This window comes from Megascapheus bottae, chromosome 19 (assembly GCF_031878675.1).
Source record: "Megascapheus bottae isolate mThoBot1 chromosome 19, mThoBot2.hap1, whole genome shotgun sequence".
In the NCBI taxonomy this organism is placed as follows: Eukaryota; Metazoa; Chordata; class Mammalia; order Rodentia; family Geomyidae; genus Megascapheus; species Megascapheus bottae.
In genome coordinates this window covers 33,737,821-33,758,512 of record NC_143527.1, presented here as the reverse complement: position 1 = coordinate 33,758,512, position 20,692 = coordinate 33,737,821, and the positions used below count along the sequence as shown (strand labels likewise).

General features: G+C 40.3%; 1 protein-coding gene across 4 annotated transcripts in view; it reads right to left on the bottom strand.

Moving 5' to 3' along the window:
- The window catches only part of Kctd1 (potassium channel tetramerization domain containing 1), a 164,070-nt gene that overhangs the window by 26,221 nt on the left and 117,157 nt on the right, over positions 1–20,692 (bottom strand). For all 4 annotated transcript variants that reach the window (XM_090353301.1, XM_090353302.1, XM_090353299.1 and 1 more), the window contains exon 2: positions 19,778–19,956. In XM_090353301.1, the coding sequence (XP_090209427.1) occupies positions 19,778–19,956 (179 nt within the window). The remainder of the gene's footprint in view (positions 1–19,777; positions 19,957–20,692) is intronic.

Genomic DNA, 20,692 nt, shown 5'->3' with positions numbered 1-20,692 from the left:
AGAGAAGCTGGCCAACATCATTCTGTCTCTTTGACCTTTCCCAGCATGCTCTTACACAGCCAGGCATACTTTTAGCTGCATTGTAAAGCAAGCAGTTCCTCATTTTAAAATGTAGAAACAATCCCAGATATTTAACTCTCAAGGATGCATGTACACTGGCACATTGTGGCACCCCTGCAATAATCAGCGGAGAGTGCCACTGTGAAGGCCACAGATGACAACTGTTGTGATGCAGGTTACTAGTGAGCCCTGCCTGTCTTATGGCTTCATCTCATTTCCTCTCTACAATGGTCCTCTGTGGTGGTGGCCATGCCAGATGCTTAAGTTACTTAGTTTAACTCGAGACACACCAGCTTTTAAATGAAGGAGCTGGGTGTTCATCTAGATATGGCTAATGTGTGTGTGTGTGTGTGCGTGTGTGTGTGTGTGTGATGTGTGATGTGTGCACATGTATCTTTTTCATTTATAATTAATAAAGTTTGAACAATTTCCCTGGGGAAATGTGTACTTGTTACCATTTGATAGATCTTGCTATCTCAAGATAACATCTTACTATTTGGTTACTAGCAATGTTATAATTCATTTATTTCTAGTGAAGATACAAAAACTTGAGGCTTTGAGATTAGGGAATGCTCAATCCACTCAGATAATATCCTAAACTGAATGGAGAGAGAGAGAGAGAGAGAGAGAGAGAGAGAGAGAGAGAGAGAGAGACAGACAGACAGACAGACAGACAGACAGACAAAGACTTTTATAGTCATAGACTTTTCATACTGTTGGTGGAAGTGACATGCAACCTAAGAAAGGATGGGAGGGTAATGCCTTCTGCTTCTCAACTCCTACTTTGTAGCTCTTATTCCATGATGTGCTGTTTTCTTATATTTAATCTAGATAGACTCCGTTGGGATTTATGGCTTTACATCTAAATAAATTGAGCTTGTAGAGTTCCCCACCCTTCTGAGGCTGCCTTCTGTCTCCCATTTTCATCCACCGGGTGCTTGCCATGTGGCCTGGGGAACACCTGGCCTGGTCCTGTGCCTGGGTGTAATAGGACACCACTCTCTGCTTTACCTAGAGGCAAGTGGGGTAATCCTTTCAGCTCTCCCCAGCTATCCACCTGGGTAATTAGAGGTTGCAGGATGGGTTTGTTCAGGGATGGTGAGAAAGATCCTTAGGGACAATCAATGACAAAAACTGACCAAGAGACCAACAGGGTGAGAAGTGGGCAGGACAGCAGTATATTGCTCTCCTTTGCCCAGAATGCCAACACCCCACCCCCAAAACCTATTTCTAGACTTCCAAGCCATGGACAATGTGGTTTAGATTTGGGAAACTGTTTCATTTAGTTTCTGGTCCAGATTTTATTTTGTTGACTAAGAGATTCAGAGCCAATGTTCACATCATTTCTTTAACATTCAGAGGTACTTTTAAGTTAAGAAAGTGATACCCACTTGTTGAAAACTGGTATAGTATAGAGAGTGCAGAAGCAGCAAAACAGATAATTTGCCATGAGTCCACCACTGAGCAAAGCATTAAACCAATTCCATAGTAAGAGCACAGCTCCCCTTCCTCCCCCTTTGCTTTGGTCCCTAGCTTCTGAGATGATGGCAAGGCTGCTAATTTTACCAGAGGACGAATCCACCAGTCTATGAGTTCATAGATAGATGGGCTGCAGAAGGTTGGGGCCTATTTGGAGAAAGTAAGTCACTGAGGGCCTGGTTGAGAAGTGGTGCATCATGTTCCCAGGTATCCACTCTGCTTATCTCCCAGCTTCCTGGCTACTGTGAATTGAGCAGCTCTTTTTTGCCATCCTGTTTCTGCTTCCATACAGCTTAAAAGCTGTGGACCAGCCAACCACAGACTTGAAGCCTCTGAAAACATGAGGCAAAAATAAAAGTTTCTTTCTTAAAGTTGATTTTTTTTGTTTTGTTTTGTGCTAGTCCTGGGGCTTGAACTTAGGGCCTGGATACTTTTTGGTCAAGGCTAGTGCTCTGCCACTTGAGCCCCAGGTCACTTCCAGCTTTTTCTGTGTATGTGGTACCAGGAAATTGAGCGCAGGGTTTAATGCATGCTAGGTCTCAGTTTAGACTGATTTTTAGACATCTGTAATGAGAATTTTCTTTTTTGTTCTATAGGGACTGCTATGATGGGTATTGCAATGTAAAACATAACCAATTTATTATTTTACAAATGTGAAAGGAAGCTGGGTATGGTGGTGCATGCCTGTAATCCCAGCACTTGGGAGGCTGAGACAGGAGGACTCAGAATGTGAGTTCAAGGCTTACCTGGGCTACATAGTAAGGCCCTGTCTCAAAAAAAAAGTCTAGGTGATCATAAACAGCATTTAATTTGCCTGAACATTATAACTGCCAAGAAATTTCTAAGAATAATTAAAGTTTCTAGGCTTGAGAAACTGAATGTTTTATGAAGACATAAAATGAATTTAGAACTTGTTATAGAAATGGATGGAAGTAATTTAAGGAAAGGAAGAAAATGATTTCTAAGTAAAAGCAAACAAAACAAAGTGTATCTACTTGTACGGAAGGCATGTTTCCAGTGTCCCCCAGGCAGCATGGTTTTCAGGTGATATATGGAACTGAAGAAAATTGCTGAGAAAGGAAATTCAAATTTAAAATACAAGTATGGCTAGGCACCAGGGGCTCATGCTTATACTTGAAGTTATGATCTGAAGGAGTGTGGTTAAAGGCCAGTCCAGGCAGTAAAGTCTCCAAGGGTCGATCTCAAAAATAGAAAGAAAGAAAGAAAGAAAGAAAGAAAGAAAGAAAGAAAGAAAGAGAGAGAGAGAGAGAGAAAGAAAGAGAGAAAGAAAGAGAGAAAGAAAGAGAAAAGAAGAAAAAACTACCAGGGAAAAGCAGTCCTGGAAGTATGGTTCGAGTGGTAGAACACCAGTCATGTAAGGGTAAGGATTTGAATTCAAACCCTAGGACAACCAAAACCCCACATTGCAATAGTAACTCAGTAATTCAACATTTTGTAGACTCAATATCAATACAAATATTGACATATCAGAGGTAGCTCCCTGCCACCTAGGGTAGATGTTAATTTCTGAGAGTCTGAGTGTTGGGCTCCACCCAATATTCTTACCATTTATCAAATCTTGTTGAGTTGGAGGAAAACTTTCCTAGTCACCTGTGCTTGCTCTTTGCTTTGAGCAAGTGTTTGTTTTCAAATGATATCTAAAGGTCAGTCTGGGCTCTGATCATTCTATGTTCCCAGGAAATCAATTTGGTCCTGTCTATGAGCAGAACTTCTGTTTAGGTTTTCTTGTGCTTTCTATTTGGGCAGGCAAGTATAAGCATATACACATGAGTCCACTCCCACACAACCAATAGACACTTCTATTGGGAGGTATTTTTCAACACATTCATTGTGTGTTTCTTCTGGAAAAACTCTAGAATTTGTTTTACTTTTACACTAATAATTTCTGTTCAGAGCAAAAAGCAACAAGATAGCATTTATTGAGAGTTTGTAAACGGAAATTGTATTTTTAAACTTTATAGATTATGTGTGTAAATCCTTATTACAGCTCAATCAAGTATCTACAAGATTTTTTTTCTTTCTGGTGCCTATCCTAGAGCTTGAACATAGGGCCTGGTGCTGTCTCTCAGCTTTTTCTTGCTCAAGGCCACCTCCCGAGCCCCAACTTCACTTCTAGCTCTTTTATTTCCCCTAGTTTATTGGCAATAAGTACCTCACAAACTTTTCTTCCAGGTCTGGCTTCAAACTGTGTTCCTCAGATATCAGCCTCCAGAGTAGCTAGGATAACAAGTGTGAGCCACCAGTGCTTGGCTTACAAGTAATCTTTTTTGTGCCAGTCCCAGGGCTTGAACTCGGGGCCTGAGCATTGTCCTTGGGCTTTCTCAAGGCTAGAGCTCAACCACTTGAGCCACAGCACCACTTTCCAGCTTTTTTCCCCCCTGCATATGTGCTACTGAGGAATCGAACCCAGGAATCGAACTTCATACATGCTAGATAATGAGCACTCTACCACTAGGCTATGCTCCTGGCCCCACACATTTTTTTTTTTGATGGTGCTAATGAAGAAACAGAGGCAGAGAACCATTAAGGAACTTACTGAGATGCTGAGTTACTCAGTCTGTTTTCTGTGACTACTGAGGGCTAGCTTATTCACAGTGCTATCCCCATTTACCCATCCCCTTAAAAGTGAGGCATATTAAAACTGAAGGCTGGGCATGTATGTAGCTCAGTGATGGAGTACTACCAGCACCACAAGAGGAATAAACAAAATAACAAACCCAAATCTTAGACTCACAATATTGTCCCTAGCTCTTAGCATGTATCCCAGAATGTCTAGCATCTTCCAGTTCTGCAATTTCTGCCTTGCAGAAGTTATTCACCTTGCTGCTGCAATCTGCTCTTCTTGTGACAGGAAAACTCATTGCTGTGTGTTGCTGATGAGGTTGAACTGTGTCTGAGGACTGCCTTTATTCTGGGGTTTCTTTGCACTGGCCCAGTGTAATCCTGTGTGACAACACAGTCTCCTGTCCTCAGTATTTCTTGCAATGGCAGCAGACTCTGGGACTTGGCCCCTGGCAGCCCTCTGTCTTTGCTATACTTTGTGTGAGCAGCAATGAGATAAATATACAATGGACTTTGCCCCACTTCCAGACTATGTGAATGTGCTTACAATATATCATCATTGCCACTTCCAATTAAAGCATCATATTGCTTATATGAGAGGACTATGGCCGAGCCAGCTATTTCTACTTTTGGCTTAATTGTCCTTCCACTCGTAATTAGGCTGGCAAAAACAGCACTTTATAATGAAAGGACTTGAAACATATGGTTAGTCTGCATAAAATGAAAAACCAGAGGTTTAACAGTATTTAATTTAAACATACACACACACACTCACACTCACACACATGGAAGTTGGGTACCAGTGGTACATGCTTGAAATCCTAGCAAGAAGGCTGAGGTTGGCCTGAAAAATCTGAGACTTTAATTTCCAATTAACTAGCTTTAATGTAGGAGTATGGCTTAAGTCATAAAGCACCAACCTTGAGTGGAAAAAAAGCCAGTGAGAACAGGAAGCTCTAAGTTTAAACCTTAGAAACCAGTGTGTGAGTGTGTGTGTGTGTGTGTGTGTGTGTGAGAGAGAGAGAGAGAGAGAGAGAGAGAGAGAGAGAGAGAGAGAGAGAGAGAGACAGACAGACAGACAGACAGACAGACAGACAGAGACAGAGAAAGGGACAGAGAGATAGAGACAGAGACAGAGAGACAGACAGAGACAGAGACAGAGAGACAGACAGAGACAGACAGAGACAGAGACACAGAGTAACAGAGAGACAAGCTGTTGGAAAAACTTCCATAGTTTGAAAGCATAAACACATGCTAAGAAATCATCAAATCATCGTATCACCCAGCCATCTCTTTAGACTGTCAAATTGCTTCTTGGAGTCACCAAGTAATGTGCCTCATTACTTGTACACTCAGAGGAGCTTTATGTTTCTCACTTAGGTTGCAAAGGTACTTACACAGTCACCAAATGGAAATGACATGTGAAAAATACTATGCGATGTCGGCTCGTGATTCATAGCCACCACTCAGTTGCAGGTGGTTGGGAAATCCCAGAGGAGGCTGCTGACGGCACCCAGCCCCTTGGCAGTAGCAGAGCCAACAATACATGCTCTGTGGGTGTGCATCTTGTGCAATCGCCCACACCCTGCTGGGCTGAGGCTTGGTTTATCATAGTTCAAGAATTTCCCAGAGGTACTACACTGGTCCAAAGGTACACTGGACAAAAATGCATCTACAGGTCTTTCTCTCCATCCCTTCCACCACCACCACAACCACCACCACAACACATCAAGCTCTCACCTACAATGATTTAAGAAATAGACATTCCTTGACTAACACCTAGAATTTCTCAAGGGGCCCTGGTGGCTCAAACCTATCATCCTAGCTGATCAGAAGCCTGAGATCTGAGGATGGCAGGTTTGAAGCCAGCCCAGGCAGGAAAATCTATTAAACTCTTATCTCTAATTAACTCCAAAAAGGCTGTAAATGGAGCTTACAAGTGGTCGAGTGCTAGTCTTGGGCAAAAATGCTAAGGGACAGTGCCCAGGTCCTGAATTTAAGCCCTAGGACTGGCAAAAGAAAGAAGGAAAGAAGGAGAGAAAGAAAGAAAGAAAGAAAGAAAGAAAGAAAGAAAGAAAGAAAGAAAGAAAGAAAGAAGCAAGAAAGAAAGAAAGAGAAAGAAAGGAAGAATGTCTCCTTCTCTTTGTTGTAAGGTGATCATGGATAGAAGCTGAATGTCTTAGTAGTTATTGGATGCAATAGCTTCAGATCACTTACCCTAACTTTTTTTTCTATTAATTTTTAACTTTATTTTGAGTCCAATGTAGAATATAAAAAGTTAAAATTTCAAACTGTTAGAGGAATATTCAATAATTCATCCAAATTATTCACAGTTTTAGAGGAAGAACCCCTTGTCTTATTGGCATGTTAGATATTCTGAAAAATGTTAATTCATAAACTAATATCTAAATATGCTTTTCATATTAGTCCTTGTCATATTCTATGCAGACGGAAGTTTATCTGACTTTCAGCATTACAATAACAATCTCAACCTTTTATCAATCTCTGAGAATTTTCATACAAAATTCAATGGTCATAATTTTCTTATGACTTAGAAATAATTTAAACATCTATTTATACTAAAAATTTCACTCTTTTGTTTAAACCATATGAGTATGTTTCTGAACACACTGTATTTCCTATAAAAATAGTATGAACTTTCCACTAGTATGCAAATTATACTCTATATAATCTTTAAAAGTGGGAGAGTAAAAGCACTGTACTATAATATAGTATTCATATTCTGGTAAACATTTCTTTATTTGTGCCAGTTATTTCTTAATGTCCATAGGATGGAATTAAGAACCATACACTCTATTAAGTATGCATGATTCCTTGTAAAGAAAGTCTCCTTTTTTATTTATTACTAACGTGAAAAATCCCCACACAAATTACATAATATTTTATAGTTTGGATTTACTTTATATTTTACTTGATTTAGATTATTCCTTTCTAAGAGCAATGTAACAAAAGTGAGTTTCTGTTCCTCTCCTCATTTCTTGTCATGTGGTATATAATTTTGGATTGCCCTAACTTTTCATTCAGAAGTCATGGGTAAGAAAGAAAAGCTTTTGTGAAGCTTAAAAAACCTACAGAAAAGATTACTAATGGGTTGCTCAAGGCACATCATGTACTTGGAAATTTGGAAATACAAACCATTTCTCTACTGTCTGGCTTTTCTAAATGTCAGTAACATCTAGCAGGGTGAAAATATTTACCCTTCATTCACTTTAGTCTGGTTCTCTGACTTGGCTAGATTTTATGACCTTTGTCCTACTCCAGTATGCATCCAGGAATTCTTTCTGAATTCTATCCTTCATGCTGTCATGTTCATTCTGTGGTGTCTCCTCAAAAGCATGATTTTATTTTTTGTTTTGGAAGTACTGGGAGCTTGAACTCAGGTCCATTCTTGACCCACACCTGTAGCTCTGTTTTTTTGTTGGTTACTTTAAGGATAGGGACCAGCTTCCTGCCTGGATGTGTGCCTGGTCTTCCATCTGCTTAATTTAGGTTTCTCAATATCTCTGGAATCACTGCTGCTCACCACACTATCTGGATTCCCCTCCATGGAGATGGAAGACTTGAGGTTTTTTCTGACTGGGCTGAACCTTTATCTTCCTGATTTCAGCCTCCTATATAGACTCGCATGACTGGTCGCTCACTGTGTCTAGATATGGGTTGACACTGTGCCTACATATGGGTTGAGAAGGGATCTTTCAAACCTTTCCCAAAATTCTCTTGATCTCAGTCTCCCAGATAACTAGTGTTACTGGCATGAACCACTGGCACTCAGGTCAAACTGGTGACATTTTAGGGAGATACCTTCCTTAGAGCTTCTATAGTGATAGATAATTGGGACACACTTAAAAGATTATCCTTTTCTTTTAATTGACTGAGCTGCTTTGAGATTACTTTTAATTTTTGCAGGTAAACCCAAGGCCTCAGGGACTTCCAAGCTGTTTTGAAAAGATCAATTTTTAGAGTATGGAGGGCATTGTTGCCAAGCTTAATGAGGCTGGGCGGGAGTCCTGGAACTTACTCAGCTCAGATCAGGAAAACAAGTGTGGACGAGTCCAAGTTCACCTTCCTATGGTAAAGCCCTCCAAGCCCAGCAGGTTTCACCACTGCATGAAGCCTGTGGCTAACTCAAGTACAGGTACAGTTTATCTTCCTGATATGGAGAAAACCGTATGAAAAATCACTTGAGTGAAAAAAATCACCATTACTATAACAACAACAAAAAGAGCATGAAAGAATAAAAGACCAACAATGATGTTTATGTAACCTTACATAATGTTCATGTGGCAGCAAGTAGTCATTGTCCATAGCCTGGCACTGGTGGCCTGTAATCCTGGCCACTCAAGAGACAGATTTGAGGATTGAGGTTCAAAGCCTATCCAAAAAGAAAAATCCATGAGACTCCCTAACTCCAGTTAACCACCAAAATCCAGATATGCTTGTAGCTCAAGCTGTAGAGTATCGGTCTTGGGCAAAGGAATCAATCAAGAGAATAATGCCCTCAAGCCACACACACACACACACACACACACACACACACACACACACACACACACTTGTTCCAAATGACAAGAATCATGTCAGAATCAATAAGAAAATCCTCCCTCTACCAGACTCTCAGGACAACCCCATACGGTGCCCTCACACTTACATTTCACCAATTTCATTGACTAATTTCCCAATTGTTCCCTTGTTCCCTGCAGATCAGGTGCCCACACTCCGACGTGCACAAGCCTGACAGGAATAGACGCAATCATCCATCTATCTAATACCCAGGACTAGAGCTTGAGATCGGCCTTGTGATCTCACTCAGCTTTCTTCCTCATGATTGGTGCTTGATCACGTGAACTACACATCCCGTTCTGGATCTTTCATATTCATCTTCCCAGGCTGGTTTTGAATAAGATGGTGAGAGAAGGTTGCTCATGAAGGGACTCGATTGTTTGGGAACTCTTGCACTATCTTGGGAGGTGAAGGGCCAGTGGTGTGCCCCTGAATTAGCAGGGGCTCTCAACTACGGCAGGAAGTAGGGCCGATGAGAGACCAAATGGGGTGAAATGTTGTTGGCCCACAGCCTTGGCTATAGATGACTGTTGGAACCTTGCTTTGGAAAGGAACGTTCCGTGGCTTGGATGAGCCTCCTCAGAGGTTTACATGTTGGAAGTCCATTCCCCAAAGTAATGGTGCCATTAGGAGGTACATATCAAGCTCTTTCTGAGGCTCTCTCAGTACCTGACGCCTCTTCCTCACGTTTGTTGCCCTTTTTTGCTTTACTGCCACATTACTTGTGACCCCCTCAATAGCTGAGCAAATGACCATGCCATGATCTGAAACCTTCAGAACTGTAAGCTAAATAAACCCTTTCTTTAGAAACCTTCCAGCCTCAAGTGTTCTGCTAGAGCAAGAGAAAACAGATCAGTTCAGATGGTGCGCCAATCCACGGGAAGCAATGAGCTCAGTACCACTCCCTTTCCACTGCTTCCAAACCAAGAAAGTCACTTTCAGGTGTGGAACGGGGTTTGTTTGTTTCTTTTTTTTTGTTTGTTCTTGCCTTGTTTACTTTAAAGACAATTGATTCCAAGGGCATCTAATGTTTACTGAGAGCAGATAGAAAAGAGCAAGGGTAAGAGGAGGAGCTTTACTTCTGGCAGAATGTTATGTCACGTAACCTCTTAATATTCTTGTCTGAACACTGGAGTAGCCTTTACCTATAACTTATACACATTATTGTGGCAAGACATGAGGAATATAGCAAAGGCCCTTCTCCCCCTTGAAACTGGACTTCATAACAGCTTCCCCCATCATTTGCCCTCAGATTGGTTGTTGAACCCCTATGCATGAGATTGTCCTCCTTCCTTCCTTCCTTCATTCATTCATTCAACCATCTCTTAAGTAGGCCCGTGGATGGCTGTGCCTTGGGCAGGCACAGTGCTGGATTCCAAGAACTCAAGGATGGAAAACAAGTAAGAAGGAGCTCTGTAAGATGGGTTTCTAGCTAAGAGGAGGCAGAATACCTGGCAACAAATTGACAATCTGCCCAGGGTCACTCCCAATTGACTATTGGCCACAAGGCTGTCTGCAGGGACAGGGGAAGAGGCCGGCACATGGCTGGGAGGTCTCCATCCTTTTTCCTGGTCTACCATCGAAGAACAAGGAGTGGGATGAGGGAGAAATGCGTGTTATTATCTGCTCCCATGAAACTTTTGTACACATTTATCCTAGTTTTGTTTTTAATTTGCTACTTGGGTCAAAATGTACCTTCAGTGGGCAGTAAATGCACAATGATTGAAAAGGAAAGAACATTAGGAAGCTGAGAATGGAGGCAGTCTGTGATGACCCAGCTTTGAGTGGCCCCATCCCAGGCTTGGGGCTGGACTTTCTGTGTGGCTCCCTCCCACCAAGATGAAGGGGAGCCCTCCAGACTGGTGCTCATCAGCTAAGGGCATGAGAAGAGACACTCACAGATTAGGTGTAACTTGTGATACAGAAGTGATTTAAAATAGCTCGGCATGGTGGCTCATAGCTGTAATCCTAGCTACTCAGGAGCCTGAGATCTGAGGATCATGGTTCAAAGCCAGCCCAGGCACTAAAGAACACAAGACTCTTATCTCCAATTAATCACTAGAAAACAGGAAGTGGGGCTGTGTGGTAGGGTGCTCTGAAGGGCTCAGGGAAAAGTGCTCAGGTCCTGGGGTAGGGTGGTAGCCTTGAGCTGCAGAGCTCAGGCACAGTACCCAGGCGACTGACAGAAGAAGAAGAAGGAGGAGGAGGAGGAGAGGAGATTTAAAAAAAATGGCTGCTGAATCTAAGGTAAAATAGAGACTAGCTTTTTGTCCTGAAAATTTGGATTAATAGATGAAGATGGTTTGGAGGAGAAATAATAATATAGTGATAAAGTTATCTTTGACTCAATATAGGGGACAAACAAGATGCCTAGATGGACCTATTACTATGACCATTACTATGGACCTATTACTATTATTTTACTACTACTGTTGTTATTGTTATTATTAATACCATTTTCAGTAATAGTTATTACTATTACTATTTTTTACTGGTGGCATTGAGTTTTGAATTCAAGGCCTCACACTTGCCAGGAAGCCATTTTAGCACTGGAGGCAGGCCTCTTCTCCATTCTTTTATTATTAATTTTTGTTATTATTATTTTACATGCTGCTCTGGTTATTTCTGAGATAGGAGCCCACATGAGTGTCTGGAACAGAGGCAATTCCCCCTATTTTAGTTCCCTCCCTCCCTCCCTCCAGTATTGAGGATTGAACTCAGGGCCCTGTACTAGCTAAGCAAGGGTTCTATCATTTCAGCCTCAACCCTTCGCTCAACTTTAGCTTCATTTGCTTTTTATATAAGGCAGCCTTAGTAGATTCAATTCTCCAATCTCCATGTCCTGTTCTTCTGAGACTATAGGCATGTGGTATCTGACTACTCCATTTTCTTAAAAGAACTTCTTAATAAAATACTGCTTGCTAATTGTTTATTATTTGTCTTCTCCATATCACAAGTTGCAAGAGATGAGAGTGAAGACTCTTGGTCGTGGTGTACACTGGCAAATATGCGCATAATAAAGCTATGGAATGAATGACAGAACATGACAGGGAAAAGCAGAGACCCTGTGACTATCTTAGACAGGACTCTAAGTTAGAGATTACTTTAAAAGGAAGACCTATTTTATTCCCTAGTGAGAAAAGAATTCCTCAGTAGCACACTAGAAGTTAGTAAAATCTTATAACACTAAGCAGAAAATCCAGTTTCATTGTTGAAGCAAAACAAAAGGGCTTTTGAAGCCAGCCGTTTCATTTACTTTTGCCTCCACACCAAAGGAGCAATTTTGGAAAAAGCAATATTGCGAGATGAAAAGAAGAGATGGAGAAGAGGAAAATTTCCCCATTACCCTGGAGAAAGATTCCATTTGCCATTTTCCAGGTGTTTTCCCTCCCCTCAAATCCCTCCATGAACTAATTTGATTCTTCAGAAGACCGCCAGTGTCACCAGAGCTGTTTACCACTCCTGCTGTGCCTTCTTGCCAGCTTCTTTCCTTTGACTCAGGCAGAACTTCCAGAAACCTACTCTGTGACTTTTTCGTTGTTGTTGTTGTTGTTGGCTGTGGGGCTGGAACTCTGGGCCTGGGCATTGTCCCTGAACTCTTCAGGTCAAGGGTACAGCCCTATTCCTGGAGCCACAGTGCCACTCCCAGTTTTCTAGTGGTTAATTGGAGATAAGAGTCTCACGGACTGCAGTGAGACTGGCTTTGAACTGGGATCCTCAGATCTCAAACTCCTGAGTAGCTAGGATTACACCTGGCTATTCTGTGACTCTTACAACTACAGACATTGAATTATCCAACACATGGATATAAAGGTGGGATATAAAATAAACAAAAAAACCCCAAACAACCCCCAAACCTTCTTATGTAATGACTTAGTAATTCTGGTTGTTCATTTTTGTTTTGTGTGTACCAGTACTAGACTTTGAACTCAGTGTCTGAATACTTGCTGTCCCTCAGCTTTAGTGCTTAAGGATGGTGATCTACCACTTGAACCACATCTCCTCTTCCAGTGTTAAAAGTCTTATGGACTTTCCTGCTGGGGCTGGCTTCAAACCTCAATCCTCAGATCTCAGTCTTCCGAGTAGCTAGGATTATAGGATGAGCAACCCTTGCCTGGCTATTTGTCTTTTACTTTGCCTTCTTTTATTGTAATGTATAGAGGGGTTACAGTTACATTCATCAGATGTTTTTGTTTTTTGAGATGAAGTCTTGCTATGAATTTAGACGCTGAATTCAGCATCTTCTGTTTCAACATCCTGGATGCTGGAATTACTGGCCTGTGTCACCAAGCCAGCGCCATGTAATAATTCTGAATAAAACATATTAAATTGGTGAACTGGATCCATTTATTTGGGGGACATTTTTGTTGAGATTCTTCAAAGATGGGTCTGAAGGGTGGTGATATAGCAGGACTCAGGTCCAGGGAATGTAGTGTTAACACAGAAATATGAAGTCAGAAAACATGACAACATAGAAAACCCAGCCCTAATACATTACAGAAAACTCCCTCAGCTGGCAGTCAACAATTGCATGAAAATTTAGTGTTGGAAATGCTGTGATCCTCTAGCCTCTTCTGCCTTGCCTTCCAGTGGAGCTCTATGGAAACAATCCAGTAATAGCTAATGCATCTGTGAGTGAGTTGAGTGACACATGCCAGAAGGTACAGGGCTGCTGGCAGGGCACACAGGTTTGGCATCTCCACCCTGAAGTTCCCAATGTATCCCTTGGGTGGCCATGGGTATTGACCTAGAGGCTGAAAGGAGAGTCTCCTGAGTTTTGCAATTACCAATATATGCCACTGTGCTTACTAATTCTGCCGCTATTTCCAAGATACCAATTTAGCATAATCTACTTATGTGGGAGTTAACTCATGTACGGGGTTTAAAATATACAAAAGCTCTGACAAGCCATCAGCTGAAATGGCTCAGAGGACTGGAATATGAGATCTTGTCTTTTATGGTGGGGTCACTGGGTTGACAGTGAGCTCTTTTTGTGCCAAGACCCTCCCATCTTATTACCATGCAGTAGCTGTCACATTCATTAGCAGTGTCAGACCATTTCCTAGGTTGAAAAAGTCCACAACTGAATAACTAGATGCTTCTAAAATCCTTGTTAGAAGTTATAGAAAGGATAAAGGAGACCAAGCACTGTATCCTGATGTGTATCTTCCTTAAAGCAGTGATTGAGGCCCCCTACCCCCCCCCGGGTCTTGGCTTAAACTCTCCTGAGTGCTGTCCCTGAACAACTTTTGGCTCAATTCTAGTGCTCTAACATTTGAACTACAGTGCCACTTCCAGCTTTTTCTGTGATTAATTGGAGAGAAGAGTCTCACAGACTTTCCTGCTCAAGCTAGCTTCAAACTAAGATCCTCAGCTCTCAGCCTCCTGAGCAGCTAGGATTATAGTGGTGCAGATACATACACACACTTGAGTGGAATTAAGATTGCTTTTGGTAGAAGGGAATCAATGTATGTGAATTAATGCACCTTCTATCTGGCAAATATCATGTAACCCTTCTGTTAATTACAATAAAAATATATAAAAAGATTGCTTTTGATTTCTGATCTCACTAGATCTGATTTTAAAATTCACAGGGCCCAGGACAAGAGTACAAACATCTACAGGTTTAGATACTTTTAATCTATAAATTAGCATAACAAACTTATTATAATATTGTCTATCTTTTTATATATCTATTTAAAATCTTTTCTTGATAGTGACATTTTCCTGACTTAAAAATCACACCTGTTGTAAAATTATTGTAGAATTGGGTATTTGAGAATTGCAGTTTGAGACAATCAGAACCAAACGTTCAGGCTTTCCCAGAATCAATCAGTATTTACCACTGAGATGGCTCAGGCCAGCCTTTGTCTCAGAAGTACCTCTAGGAACTGAATCATGGCTACACCAACATTGGTTAGGACTGTGTATGTCACTAATGGATATAGAACTTCAATTACTCTGACAACTTTGGTCTCTTTAAGCAAAATAGCACTTGATGGTGGAATTACATTCTGATGCATTAACATTGTAAGGTGTAAAAAAAAATTGATTAGAAGTCACTATCAGGTATGGGCGAGGATACAAAGGAAAATACCCAGAGATCCAGGACAGATTTTTATCTTTAGTGAAATGATCACTAGAATAAAGCATGAAATATGTATTATGTAGAAGATGAACATTCTCTTGTGTGGACCATGTCGCTATGTCATTCACAGGCAGATGTAAACAAGCAGTGCCAATTTTCTTAAATCAAAGAGATTCCTATTTTATTTGGTCTGGTCCTACTCTATCGGTATGTGTGGCTGTTCAATGCTTGCCAGGTGTTTCTGATGGTATTTGTGTAGTCCAGCACATTGCTCTCTGGGAGTTATCGTCAATGGTGGTCTGTAGGCAAGAGGGAAGACTGAACATAAAGAAAAATCATCTACAGTGTTTCACACTGGAATGAAGATTCTTTACTGGGCCTTCCCCGCACCCCCGCCCGACTTGCATTTTTATGTACACATTAGTACTTTTGAACTACAAGTTTCTTTGTGAAATCCTAGAAAAAGCCCTCTAGGCTACTCTAAGAAGGGACAAGGGAGGTGGAAGTGGGTGGAGCATAGAGTGACACCACCAGGAAGGAAGGGTTTGAAGCACACTAGAACCTAGAGAATTTTAACTGGACTCATTTGTAACTCTGTGGTTATGGGAAACCTAATGTTCTAGAATTGATCTCCAACATGTTAATGTTAAGGAAGAGATTTCTCCAGAAATTTGAAAGGAATATACAATAACTTTGAGGATCTATTGCTCTCCTTGTTTCTGATATGTAAGTATGGGTATGGGTTGGCTCAAGTAAAATTGTGCTTCCATACACACATCTCAAACCTTAATTACTTATAAGGACCCCATTAGCCTTAACTCTTTAGCCAAGTAATAGTACAATTTGGTTTCATCCACCCACCACCAAAGCCACTTGCTTTAGGTATATGCAACTGAAACCAAAATGACTGGGTAAGACTTATTTCCAGGATCTTGCCCTCTGATTCAAAGTATGTCCCACTGATCAATTAAACTAATGGTAGGAGTGTTAAGAGAAGTGATGAGAAGAAATAAGGAAGAAGTCCCTGGAATATGTAGCAATACATATGTCTGGCTGCTTCTCAGGTTTGGGAAAGGAAGGAGTGTGGTATGTTTAAAAATTTGAAGGCAGTTAAAAGAGATAATGGATTGGTTGGGGAAAAGGTTAAGAATAAAAGCAATCCTGTATGTCAAGCACAGGTCATAGAAGACTTTTCCCATTTAATCCTCTCATTAACTTTGCAAGAAGACACATTTAAGCCCATTTTACAAGAGAAGACAACTAGACCTACTTTCTTCCCCAAACTGCTAGAATGACAGAGCCTACATGAACCAATGTTTTTGTCTGAACTGGGGGTGTCACTTAGTGATAGAATATATGCTTTGCATTCACAAGTTCCAGGGTTCAAGCCCCAGAACCCCCAAAGAGAAAAAAAAAACTTATTCCTGTTCCTATTACTAAAAGACTAATAGTAGGAAACACTGGAAAATATTATGAAAAGAAGATAAACAATTTTATTTTTTTCTAATTATGTGAAAGCAAAATAACTTCAGTTGCAAGTATCAGCATAAGTTTCATTACATAATTTTGGTAATTTTTTGTTTTTATTTGGAGACACATTCTTCCTATGTATCCCAGGCCTGCCTCAAATTGAAGATCTTCCTATCTCAGATTCCAGAGTGATGGGATCATAGGAAGATGCTACTACATTCAACAATTAGACATTTTCATAAAGGCATCTGTTTATGAATAGATACTATTCAATAGAACATTTTAGAAGACACATTATTTTACATTTTCTAATACCCACATTAAAAAAGTAAAAAGAAACAAGAAATTTTTTGATAACATATTTTATTTAACTCAATATTATCATTCCAACATGAACTCAGTATAGAACCTGATTTATTTTCCACATTTGGAGGTACTAAGTCTTTAAAGTGCAGCATGTTATCTCATACTTAAAGGGAATTTCAATTTTATACTGACCATATTTCAAGTGACCAGTAAATTGCCATGGCTCCTGGCAACCATAGACACTGTAAAGATATGAAAGATATGGAGAACAGTGAGATCCAAGGAGTTTGCTGTACTTCTTAGGCTTGGATAATAAGGGATAAGAGGCAAACTTCTAGAAACAATCATGGACAAAGAAGAATCTCCAGTGAGATGCTATTTGAGGTCTTTAACCTCAAATGCATCACAGGGCTGGGAATGAAGCTCAGTGGTAAAGCATTTGCTCATAAGGCCCTGGATTTGCTGACTAGTACCACCAAACAAATTGATAATGATAATATGCAGCACTAAAAAGATGAAAGTGGCAAATTATTTGACAGAAACTGGTTAGTTGACACCAACTAACTATTCTGCCATCACCTCCAATAGGCCAAGTTAGAACAGCCAGCTTCACAAAGGGGCAGACCTGTGGGAACACCACCCCTGGTAAGAATACAACCCCTAAATTTTAATGAGCAACTAGGAGAAAGCCAGCAGCCTACAACCTAGACATAGGGTTGAGCATTTCTAATTCCCAAATCCCAAACCCAAAATATTCCAAAATCTAAAACCTTTAAGTACCAACATGATATGCCAAAAAACGGGACATTCCACCATGAAATGTGGTTTCATCCACAGCATTATGAAAAGGTGTAATATGAAAGTACTTTCATTCTACATATGCAAGGTGTATGTACAACATAAAGGAATTTCACACTTAAGACTTGAATCTCCTCTACAACTCTCCAAAGTAGCTCATTATGCAAAGGTCAAATACTTAAAAATCTTAAAAAAGAAAAGAAAAGAAAATTTCAAAGCACTTCTAGTTCCAAGTATTTCAGATAAGAGATTGTGGGCATTTTTTGATTTTTTTCCTATATCAGAAGTTGAAAAAGCAAATGAAAGCAAAAGGCCAGGAGACTGGACCGTGAATCTTCTTACATGCAGGACTGGCTTTTTTACTGGGGGGAAAGGGGAGGTTGGTTATGGGGCTTGAACTCTGGGCCTGGGCACTATCCTGAACTCTTCAGCTGAAGGCTAGAGTTCTACCACTTGAGCCACAACCCACTTCCAGTTTTCTGGTGATTAACTGGAGATAAAAGTCTCATGGACTTTCATGCACTAGCTGGCTTTGAATCTTGGTCCTCAGATCTCACCCTCCAGAGCAGATGAGATTACAGGTGTGAACCACCAGGGTCTGGCTAGGACTGGCTTTTGAGCGTCATAAACAGTTCTGTTGGAATTACTTCTTCAGTTAAAGAGCCAGGAGTAACTTTCTGTTGTGATTATTAGCTGAAGATTGGAGGGAATGTAGACAAAGTGTTTTTCCTCAAGAATGCTATGTACATAATAATACTCTTGAAAAAACACAGAAACTATCTTCTAGTGTCAGTTTAAGCCCGATGATACTAAAAACTGACTGATAATATCACTCCCTTTAAAATGAATAGTTTTGTGAACAATTGTATGAATACAGATCTAGTTTTTAAATCATTTCAGTTTAATTGTAGAAATTAAATCTGGAGATCAAGAAGGCAAATATTCCTACTTCTTCTTCCCAGCTTTTACATTCTTTCATAGAATACTAGACGGTTTAGGAAGATTTAAAAGAAAAAACCACAAGCCTTCATGGCATTTTTAAGATGACAATGTTTTTCATTCAGTTCTATTTACATAACCTGTAAATTACCAGGTATCCAAGGATTATGTTGCTTTGTAAATTTTTGTTTTACTCTTTCAGTCAAGAAGTTGCTATGCATTCCAGACTGGTCTTAAATTCATGATCTTCCTACCTCAGTTAAAAGTCTTCTTCCCTACCCTTTCTTCCTCCCCCCCTTTTGTTCCTCTTTCTTTCTTTCTTTCTTTCTTTCTTTCTTTCTTTCTTTCTTTCTTTCTTTCTTTTTTGGTAGTGCTGGGGTTTGAACTCACAGCTTAAAACTTTCTAGGTAGGTACTTTACCACTTGAGCAATTCCCTTAGCCGTTTTTGTCTTAGTTGTCTTTCAGATGAGATTTTGTGTTTTGTTTTTCCCTAGGGTTGGCCTTGGACCACAATCTTCCTATCTATACCTTCCAAGCTGCTGGAACCATAGCTGTGTGTTACCCCATCTAACCCCTCAGCTAAGACATTCATGTGCCAGAGCTTGAACTTATTGCTGGAACTCTACCATTTGAGCCATGTCTGTAGCCTTAAGACATTTTTGAAAGACAAAATGGTCCTCTTCAGAAGTCCAGAAGTGGAAGACAAACCACCCTGTTTCTCCAAATTATTTTTGGTATTCCTTTAGAGACAGGTGGATATAGGGTCTGGGGACCATATGTCTCCATAAATATAAATATAAATCACTTGCCTTCTTCACAAAATTTACATATTTTCTTGTCTGAGCCATCTTATAAATTACACAGACTTAAAAAATAAGACTGTTTTGGCTTTGGCATATGATTTTAAATATGTCAATAAGATGCTGATACAAGACTGATAAATGTCTCGTTATTTCTTTTTTCTAGCTCACAAGTTTGGAGTCAAGTGATCTAAAAAAGCCACTAGAATGTATAAGAATGTGGGTTTTAAGGGGCTGGGCATGATGGCACAAGCCTGTAACTCTGGTATTTTGGAGATGAGGCAGGAAGACCACAAATAGGTTGCCAGTCTAGGTTATATAGTAAGACCTTATCTCAAACATAAACAAAAACAGTAGGTTTTAGAAGAGGATAGAAAGGAAGAAGGGGGGTGAGGGGGCGACCTTTTTGAATTTCACTGAGCATCAATCAAAGAGCAAAAGGTTCTAGCACTGTAGTCTCAGTGACTTTTGTCTATGGTCTTGACTAAGCTGTGGGCAAATCCTGCCTGGTAAAAGAGGTACAGTCACATACTAGAACAACCTCTGCAACTCATGTCCTGGTCCACCTCCCCCCATCCCCCACCCCCACCTGACCACACTAATCTGCTGACCAAAGGAAAAACAGATCATCAAATGCATGCATTTCTGAGTGGCTGCCATTTTTAAGATTACCTTGATTCTGGGTATTTGGTGAGGGTAGCCAGGCTGCTGGTATACATGTGGCCTCCCACGTCAATGTGGACAGGCGCGTTGGACTTGGTGAGTTGTGCTGGCGTAGGGATGCCCTGGTTGTTCAGTGGAGATGCAGGGGATCTAGTGATCAGAGGTCTTGACATATTGGGTCGACTGTCCTACAGAAAGATAAGCAAGTTTAGACATGTTTCCTCTTTTTGGTGGAATCATTCATATATATATATATATACACACATATATATATATATATATATCAGTGACTAACATTGACAATCACTTAGTAAGAAAATCTAGGAAATCCCCAAACTCTCTTACTTTCATTATAATGATTATCAGCAAAACGATCTCTATTAAAAAAAGAAGGGGAAAGTTCTTGCATTCACAATCCAGAGCTGAATTAATTTTCATCTAAAATAACTCTGAGGGACCATGAGGGCTTAGTATACTAATGAATCCTCACATTGAACGATTGGAAAATGGCATGTAGAGAAATTCTATTCATCCCAAATGAATAGCTAATCAATGCTTAAAACAATATACATTGAAATAAAGTATGTGTGATTGATCATTTTCTCTGGAAACTTCCTTGTTGTTGTGCACATGTAATAAAAACAGGCCTGCAGCACTTGTGTTCTACAAAGTATATTAATAAGCCTTAATTATTTGAATCAGGAAGAAGGGTATATAATGGGCTTAGTCACTAGCTCATACACATTGCAACTCTGCAAAGAGATATCGAAAGTTTGTCATCATTAGATTAAAGCAAAAATCTACTGATGTTATACCTGGTTTCTTGTTTTTCCTCCTTTAAAGCTATAAGTCTGGGTGGCTTAGAAAAGGATATACTCTCAAGTCAGGCCTGGTAGGATACAACTGTAATCCCAGATATTTAGG